Genomic DNA, 10249 nt, shown 5'->3' with positions numbered 1-10249 from the left:
GTCAAAAATAGGGGGTTGAAGAGAGATTTCTAACAAATCAGAAATCCTAATATTATCAAAAATTGTCTTAGTAGGACCATGTTCCACAAGGCGAGCATGCCATCTACGGAAAACGATATCAGATTTAGGCCAAGTGCGAATACCTCTTTCGCGAAGTGGCCTCAATGGCAAAGAGTTTAAAAACGGAGGGCCTTGAGTACAAGGGAATAGCTGACCGACCGCTGCTTGTTCGATGACCTCGACGTTGTTGAATGAAGGACCTAGATAGAACTCTTTGAGTTCGACATTGGCTGGTGCAAAGAAATTCGGAGTTATATATGGCCGAGTGAGGAGTTTCTAGATGTCTTCGAAACTGAAGGAGTCATCAGACTGAGACTGTGAAGCAGCCATTAGGAACGAAATAGAGTTTGTTGAAGTTTGCTTAAGAAACGTAGCAGAGAAGCAAGAAGATGAACAGTAATATTACGAAAGAGAAGCGCGAAAAAATGAGGCGTGATTTAGTGGTGCAATGAAATGGCGTGTATTTGAGGGTTATAAGGGTTTGCAAACGTCGCACCTTTTCAGGCTATGGAAGAAAGCAATGATTGAAATTCTTGGGAATTTCGAATGTTGCTGGGAAACACAAAGTGAATATGGCAAAAAATTAATAATTGGTATTAATTCTGCCATATTGGGGGGTAATTGTTGACACACAAAAAGTTCAGTCCAAATCGAATAGCTCAAGGAATGAAGCCCAATTGGAGGATCCCCAAATCAGATAGCCTAAAGAACGGTCCAATCAGGCAATTCAGGATAAAGGCCCAAATAGGGAAGCCCATGAACGTGGTAATACCATCGTTCAAGCTTGCAAGTCGCCCAAGATTTGAGCGAATGGATTGCCATATAGTCGCCCAGAACTGTGACCCTGTTCTCGCCCAAACCTTCAAGTCGCCCAGAATCTTAGCAAACATAAGATATTATGGTTACCCAAAAATGCGATTAATGAAGCAGTTATTGAGTAGCCCTATCACGTTCCACGATTCAAGGAATTCAATTGAAGACGGTTGAACGACAAAAAGTAATGACAGCAGTTAGAAGAGGCAGTTCCATGACAAGTTGGCCACTACGAAGAAAGTTGGCAGTTATAGAGCGATCAAACAACTTTTAAGCGGTTGATCACGAAGAGATCATCCAGAGAGTATAAAAAGAAAAAAAGACATAGAGCAAAAGACCCCGAATCAAACACTCTCAAACAGAAAATATGTAACTTTAAATTTCTTAGTTTAGATTTAAACACTTCTTTTCAGTAACTCGTGTGCTTGCGCCCTTTGGAGGCATTTTGTTTTTATTTCCCAATAGTAAAGTCATCGCCAATAAAAAACACCCATTTTTGGGACTTTGTCTCAAGAGGTTTGTCCCTTACACAGTCGTCTGATCTCTTTTTAATTGTTAGGGACTAACCCGCGCGAAACAGCTTACCTTTACACAAGATTTTCAAAAGGACAAATCGAATAGGGTTTTGAACGGCAATAACATTCTATCTACGATTCGGCAATTAATCAACTTCAAATTTTTCAATTTTTATTTGTTCAAATTTTCTGTTTCAGCGAAGCTTTGATATTATGTCGAAGTGAAAAAAATCGAAATGGGGGGTGCAGCATTTTTTACTGAAGTAGCCATTGCCCTATCTTTAGTAATTCATAGCTCACCTTTCCCATGTAGGTTTTCGATTTCTCATAGCCCCTTTATTGGAATTCATTGAAGAACAAAGAAGCATAGAGGGATTACAAGAAGCAGCATCTCCGGTAATGACGGTGGGGTAATTATCGAAAAGAAGGAGTTTGAATTCAAGCCATTATTCGGAGACTATTTGAAGGCCATGGAGAATGTCAAAATCGATAGAGATAGTAATAATCGCAATAGTAATAGTTTGACGAAAAAGAAGCATTTCAAGGGCAAGAAGGAGGGAGAAGGAAATACTAAATTTGCAGATTTTGGGGATAATGAAATCGGCTTTGGCGGGTGGGTTACGAGGTAAAACATAGATTTCCCTCTTTTTCTCCTGCCACATCATCATTTTTTAAAAATTCTATAGGCATTTTGTGAGATTCAATCTGTACATGTAGCTTTTTTCTGGAAATTAAAAAGAACAGTGCACCTCACTTTACCAATGAATTTGTCCAAAATACCCTTTACTTAATAACTTCACAATATTTTCCATCAACAACAATATTAAGGGTAAAACAGGAATGAAACATATGTACCTACATTATACCAAACGAGTCAAATTCTGAGAAATAACGACAACACCCATTGAGTGAAGGTAGAATTAGAGATCTAAAGTAGGTCGTGCACTCATTATTTCTTGAAGTTTACGTGGGCTTTCAACTAGGTTAGATGCATGGACTTGTGGACATTTATGGCAAGGTCAAACAAATTATTAATCCACACGATTCACCTGTTCGTTGGTTGTGTTTGAGTCGTAATGGACTCTTTTAATTGAATTGACAAATTAAAAGGTTATTTTTCATTAAATATGAATAACGTTAATCTTATTCACCAATTTATTTATTATATAAAATGACATTGCATACTAATGAGAGATGTGAAAATATTACAACAATTACGGTCAGTTTGATTGTAAATGTGGAAAATGTAAAACAACTCCGTGTAAGTTGAAAAGGACAAAACCATATGAATTTGATTTGTTAAGATTTTGGGTCCATTTTAATAATGTCAACCTTATTAAATAGAGTAACCCAAGATCTTATAAATTGATTTATATTTCGGTATTTAACCGATATGAGATTATATTCCCTTAACATGTCCCCACAAGATGGTGACTCGTTTGAGCAAATCAATTTTGAAATCTGTATGCTCATTAATTAAGACTTAATCGAATCGAATCGCTCATTAGAGCTTATTAGACTCTGATACCATGTTAAGATTTGGGGTTCATCTTAATAAGGTCAACTTTATTAAGTGGAGTAACCCAAAATCTTATAAATTAGTCTATATTTCGATATTTAACCGATATAAGATTATATTCCCTTAACAAGATTTTCATGGAATTAGCCAGAAATATGCTTTAAGTGTTTGAACCTTGAAATTTGAATTCTATTTCCAATTTCGTATCAAACAGTTAAAGTAGAAAACGAATTCCTCGGATATGATATTTTCCATAAAATTTATTGCAATCAAACGGACCCTTATTATATTAATAAGATAGCATAAAAATTTCATGGATGCTTATATCACTTCTAGTTCAATATCAACAAGTATGCTAATAATTCATTTCATTCTCTAATCTCGTCAACATTATTTATGATTTGATCGCTTTAGATACTTAGGCTAAACATAAATAGAACATTGCACTACCCTCGACTTATTGCTTCAGATGGAACACGAAACCTACCTTTGTAATGATTTAGAAGAGATTTAAACGAGGTTTTGACCAACTATTAATTATGTGCTAAATTGAAAGTAATGAAAAATTTATTATTTAAGCAATAGCTATGAAATTTACTATTGAAAAAGAGTCAAAACATTTGTACATGAGTGGACCAACAATTAACGAAGAAAATTCAAAGTGGTAAAAATGAATCATTGGTACTTGTTTCTCCAACTCCGTCTCCTACGGCGGTTGCCACCACCATCGCTGCTACCGGCGGCGGCGATCTTCATCTTAACATTCTCAATTTCGGATTTCCTGCAAGGAATCTGGATCCCACCCGGATGGTTGAACCCATGAATGTTCTCAGCCTCTCTCAGTAACTCACCAAACAATGGATGATTAAAGTATATCACTGGCACAAGAACTCGACACGCGTCATCTTCTTCATCGCCCACGTAGACAGCCAAGTGCCCCTTGGGCACACTCACCCGGTTCTTTGGCTCCAGCGGTTCTTCCCCGACCAGAATGTAACCGGACTTATGTTTCCCTAAGCAAATCCTTTTAGCTCCATGCTTCAAAGAGCGGCACCAGTTGTAGACCTTTGAGATGGCCCTGGTGGCGCTGCCAGATGCCGGCCGCTGGTAGGAGACTCCAGTTCTCCGGTGAGTAAACCATTTGAACACCTTTACCAGCCTAAATCCTCTGGTTTTTTTCATGGTGGAGTGAAGTCGATGAAAATTCAAGAAAACAAAAAGGGATTTACTTAAAAGATATTCTTGAATAAAGTAGTTATAGTTTAAAGAACGTGCCAACGATCATTAATTGACATGTCCAAAAATAAGTAGTGTTTATAAGTCAGTCGATAATTTTTCTCACGACACTTTCACTTATGGAATTTCCGCCGAAAGCCTTTTATAGGCAGAGTTCAGGGCTTCCGTATATAAAGAGGAGGTGGTGGTGGCAGCGGCGTCGAGAGATTCTCGAATTCGAACTAGGAGTGGAAATTTTTGGTTCATCCGATTAGGAGGGACTACTGAATGTGCTTTTATAGGACAGTGGAGGGTCAACATAACACGTGGTTGAAGAATACGAAAGGCGAAGTGGAGGTGGTCGGCACATGAACACGGTTTAGAAGTCAAAACAAAACATCGAAGACTTTTTTATTTTTTGAGGCCAAAAACACTTCAAGACTTGAACCCCTTGAAATTGTGCAAAAAGGTTAACGATATATTAATCTACTTGCAAAAGACATTTAAAAATAATATTTAAATTTAAATAATTTAGCATTACTAAGCTCCCATTTGACCTCCATTTCTTGAAACTCATTTTTTTTCAAATAAATTTCATTAGGTACATAACTTTATCGACTTTTCAACCATACATTTGACTATTTTTCTTTTTATCAAAATCTACAAGCCCCTATTTGATAACCATTCTTACAAAACCATTTTTTTCTTGATACTCATTTTCAGTCACATATTCTAACAATAAAATATTATTGACTTAAACTCAAAATTTGTTCATACTTTTTAATTACACATTTTTCAAAAAATTTCTATTCAAAAATTCATTCTTCTCAAAAAAAAAGTCTGTCAAATAGGGCCTAAAAATTTATTTTATAATCCAAACCAAACATGAACTTGGTATTCTTTTGTTTATAACAATAATGTAATTTATAAGCTCATAAAAGATATAAAATTTTCTTATCGAAATTTTAAATGAACGGAAAATTTTGGTATCATTGATTTCTCCTATAATTTTTTTTCCATGATTTTTCGGATATATGGCATAATTTTATTTGTCACGTGTAATGATCCCTCCATTTGAATGATGTAAGGACTAATAAAGTGTAATTTTGACCAGAGTGACCAAATGCAGGCAGAGTATCAATAAAGAGATTATACCTTCCGGTTTAGGGGAATAAAGAGACCATACCTTCCGGTTTAGGGGAATAAACCATAGAATTTGTATTTACCTTGCTTTTGAAGAGCCGTGTTGGTCCGGGCGAACACCAAGCCTAACATTTTATTTATTTATTTTAATTATTTATGAGAAATAAAAATGAAAAACAGAAAAATGTATTAAATCTTAGGGAAAATAAGGGTCAGACTACTTCTAATTTAGGAATTTCCTACAAGGGTCTTTTCAACCCCTCACTCTAGAGGCCATCCCACATGAAAAAAAAAAATAAAAAATAAAAAATAAATAAAAATAAATAAATAAAAAAATACTTCAGGACCTGAGCATGTGTGTTATCTGGTAGGGTCTGTAACCCCTGTACCTGCAGTAGCTCCCTCTAATTTAACATGGGCTTTGCTATGAGTACAGAAAAGGCAGTACAAAATAGGCACAGAAATTCAAAACATAAACACATACATGGGATGGGTGGTGTGGTTTTTTCCAATATAAAACTCACATGGACCCCACCCCCATGTGAGTACCCTGTTTTTTCTGTGATGATAATTCTGTACTTGCAGAATTATCCATTTAACATACATGCAACCTCTTTATGGGTGAAAACTAAGTTAAAATAATACCACTCTCATGAATTAATCATTTTCTTCTTCTATTCTTTCTCTTGGCACATTTATACCATCTTAGTTTTGAACCAGATATCTCGCCTATTAAGTAAATCATCACATTTATGACCAAACCAATTGAGTCTGTTGCATAGTAATCATTTGCTAAAGAATGACTGTTGTTATCAAATGGTTGAACAATCCTTAAAGCTTGTTATCTACAAACTTGTTAAGAAATATGTAATGAAAGGAACAAATTTTTATGAGTTTTGTCTTCGTCTCACCAACCTTCTCGAACATACTTATAATATTTTAATTTGATCAATAAACATTTTTTTTTTTTTTGACAACTTGAACAAAGAAAAAAAAAGGTCGTCTTAACAGATTTTCTAAGTCACATCACCATTTTTGTTATACAAGTCACAATCCTGACAAAAATAATAATAATAATAAAATAAAATCTATGTTAAAATAAATATAAAGTTCAATAACTATCTTTGAAACGATATCAATAATTGAAGTAAAATAACAAAACAAAATTGATGACTGACCGTACTTTCAACTCAAACGAAAATGCACTAGAAAAATTGTGGAAATTTTTCATACTGACTAATTACAGAAATATAGACTAACATATAAGAGTTTAATTTATTTCTCACAATATGATTGATACTTTAATATGAAATTAAAATGAGCATTATATTTTCAATATTGATTTGTTCGAACAAACCATCATCTTGGAGAGACATGTTAAAAATTGAGTCTCACATCGATTAATTATCGAAATATAGATCAACATAGAAAGAATTATATCACCTCTCTTAACAATATTGACATTTTAAAATGAAACTACAAATTTCAATAATTATCACGAGAGTGCCCACTAAAGGCGAACCATATCGACACCGAGAAATTATACCTCACGATATACGGAATAAACATGTAGAAAATGGGTTTGGTAGTGGTGGGAGTATTGGACCATCAAAGATTGGGAATCTCTTGATGATGATCGACTCCTCAATCAACCAAACACGTGTCCTCCAATAACACAAATGTTTATCTCGTTTTCGAACCAAATTCTTGTTGACCTTCCATTTTCTGAAGATACAATATTAAAAATAGTGTTTGAAAAAATTATCGTTCATCACCTCTACAGTGGAATCGATCGAGATCCTTAATTAAGTCGAACGAGTTTTCAGTGGTTGGATCAATCTGGCTGAAAATGCACTGGAAAAGTTGATTAGAACTGATGGAGCAATGGACCATCGAAGATTGTAATCTCTTTAATTGCTGTTGCTTTTCGTTTTGGACGGTCAGACCTGCCAATTTTTATATTACTATTAAAAAAATTATTAATAAGTTAAAAGGTAAATTTAAAAAAAATAAAAAATAAATCCAAAAGTTAGAAAACACGAGGTACTAATTTTGAATAAGAAATTACTTTGGAGAAAGTAGACTTGAAATTAAAAATTGTAACCAATCCGAGCCTATTTAGAAAAAATAATAATAATAATAATAATTATTTATACTCAACTTTATGTTTTTAAGCTTAAGCAAACATGTTCTTGATGACGCATTCCCTTGCGCACTCAAAAGTGATTCAAAGATCTACTTCGTGTACGGTATTGTGTCCTCAATTTTGTTCTTATCTCATCAATTCAAAAAAAGTGTAGTGTGAAACTGTGAATTGACATGTCTCCTAAATAGTCTTTTTTCAATATTACAAAATGCAAAGATTAAGAATAAAAAAATTATCTACATAAAATGGTCAACAAAGGACACTTTTTTAATCAACTTTGTATTAATTTGTTGAAATTAAGTGATTAGAGTTTCAAAAGTGTAGATTATAATGTTAGAATTTTATGGAACTCTAATTCTCAACAACTTAAAAATCTAATTACTTTATTACCAATATCCTCCATGTCAAATGACCAAAGCTCATCCTTGTAGGATAATTTAATGTTTTTAAATCACCGGAACTTTCATGTTAAATCATCAAAAAATATAAGAATTAAAACGGAAGTATACCTGAATCAGACATGGTTAATGCAATAATGAATTTCGCGGTATAGTCTTCCAAATCTACACGCAGTCTCCTTTTGCTCTTTGTGATGGGATGCAGTAGAGAATGAATAATACGTGCGTGTGATCTGGGGACCATAACCTATTTATATAGCAATGCTCTTTGACCTAATTCGGTCCATCATAGAATTAGGACTTGGGCCGGTCTCCACATATATGTAAACCCACACTTTAATTGGATACATTAAAGTCCAAAAAATCGAAGCCTTATTAGATCACTTTAATTGGGTTTAACCGAATTTGATAGCCTTTAATTTAACACACAATTATTCACACACATAAGCTCATCTATTTATTAAAAATCCTTACAATCTTCCACTTGGGCTATATGTGTCACCTTATAATTGTGCATCAAACATAACCTTATGAGTACTCAAAATTTTGCTATCATTACTGAATGCATCCCCAAAACAATCCCGTCCATCAATCATATCAATATAGGATCAAAGCGGCTTTCGCTACTTTCATGTAGCTAAACCCATCAATGGTCACGTATATCAATATAACCGAATGACATGGATCAAGCATGAATGTGTAGCATGAAAATTACATGTGATGTGATCTTTAACATGCCTATTTCCAACTGGTCCACCTTAATGCCTTAGTGAGATCATTTTAAACAAGTTCAGAGATAATAAACTAAATAATTTTATAACTAAAAATAATTTTAACCTTAAACCGTATCCAAAATAACAGTACACGTGTCTAATATGAAAAATAAAAATACAAACTCCCACTGAAACTAGATATCTTCAAGAGACACTATACCCATATGAGCAGTGTGCTCATGAAAGACCTTAGGTATCAATCCCTTAGTAAGCGGATCTGCAACCATGGAGTTTGTCCCAATATGCTCTATTGACACCTGTCCACTCTGAACTCTTTCTTTAACAGCTAGGAACTTGATCTCTATATGTTTTGACTTCGTCGAGCTCCTGTTGTTATTGGAATACAGCACTGCTAATTTGTTGTCACAAATTATATCTTAAGTGGTCTTTCTATATTGTCCACAATGCGCAGCCTAGTAATAAAATTACGCAGCCATATTCCATGATTTGATGCCTCATAACACGCTATAAACTCCGCTGCCATGGTGAAAGTAGCTATGAGTGTCTGTTTAGCATTCTTCCAGGAAATAGCACCTCCAGCAAGTAGGTAAATATAGCCTGAAGTAGATCTCCTACTATCTTGGCATCCCGCAAAATCGAAATCAGAATAACCGATGATCTCCAACTGATCCGATCTCCTGTATGTGAGCATGTAGTCTTTTATTCTCTGTAAATACCGCATGACCCGTTTGGCTGCTTTCCAATAATCCATTCCCAAGTTACTTAAATATCTCCCTAGCATCCCGACAATGTACGCTATATCCGGACGCGTACAAACTTGAGCATACATCAGACTCCCTATAGTTGAGGAATAAGGAATCTTCTGCATTTCTTTAATTTCCAAGTCATTTTTAGGGCACTGATTTAAGCTGAACTTATCTCCTTTAGCCACAAGGGTGTCACTTGGTTTACAAGCTTGCATGCCATATCTTTTAAGTACCTTTTCGATATAACTCTTTTGTGATAATCCAAGAATACACCGAGAACGATCTTAGTGTATCTGAATTCCTAATACAAAAGAGGCGTCACCAAGATCTTTCATCTCAAAATTCTTTGCTAGAAATCTCTTGGTTTCGTGCAATAAGCCTATATCGTTGCTGGCAAGCAATATATTATCGACATATAAAATTAGAAAAATATACTTGCTCCCACTGAACTTGTGGTATATACAATCATCGACCAAATTCATCTCAAAACCAAATGAGATGATCACCTGATGAAACTTGTAATACCATTGACGAGACGCATATTTGAGTCCATAGATGGATTTCTTTAATTTACAAACTATTTGCTTTGCATCGTCCGATACAAAGTTTTTTGGTTGTCCCATATAAATTGTTTCATCAATGTCACCATTGAGAAATGTTGTCTTAACATCCATCTGATGTAACTCAAAATCGAAATGCGCTACCAATGCCATTATTGTTCTGAAAGAGTCTTTCGACCGGAGAGAAAGTCTCTTTATAATCGATGCCTTCTTTCTGTGTAAAGCCCTTTGCGACAAGACGAGCCTTATACCTCTCTACATCACCTTTCGAATCCCTCTTGGTCTTAAATATCCATTTGCAACCAATGAGTTTCACACCTTCAGGCAATGGAACGAGGTCTCATACGTCATTGTCCTTCATGGACTTTGTCTCTTCATTCATGGCATCGAGCCACTTTTG

General features: G+C 34.8%; 1 protein-coding gene across 1 annotated transcript; it reads right to left on the bottom strand.

The window, feature by feature from the left end:
• Nucleotides 1-3415: 3415 nt before the first annotated feature.
• Nucleotides 3416-4382, bottom strand: LOC111368774 (auxin-responsive protein SAUR36). Its single transcript, XM_022990211.1, has one exon. The coding sequence runs from the start codon at nucleotides 4087-4089 to the stop codon at nucleotides 3583-3585; it is 507 nt and encodes a 168-aa protein (XP_022845979.1). The 5' UTR covers nucleotides 4090-4382; the 3' UTR covers nucleotides 3416-3582.
• Between the last annotated feature and the right edge of the window lie 5867 nt (nucleotides 4383-10249).

The sequence above is a fragment of the Olea europaea genome, chromosome 19 (assembly GCF_002742605.1).
Source record: "Olea europaea var. sylvestris chromosome 19, O_europaea_v1, whole genome shotgun sequence".
Classification (NCBI taxonomy): domain Eukaryota; kingdom Viridiplantae; phylum Streptophyta; class Magnoliopsida; order Lamiales; family Oleaceae; genus Olea; species Olea europaea.
The sequence above is the reverse complement of the archived record's forward strand: the minus strand, read 5'-3'. Positions and strand labels throughout refer to the sequence as shown.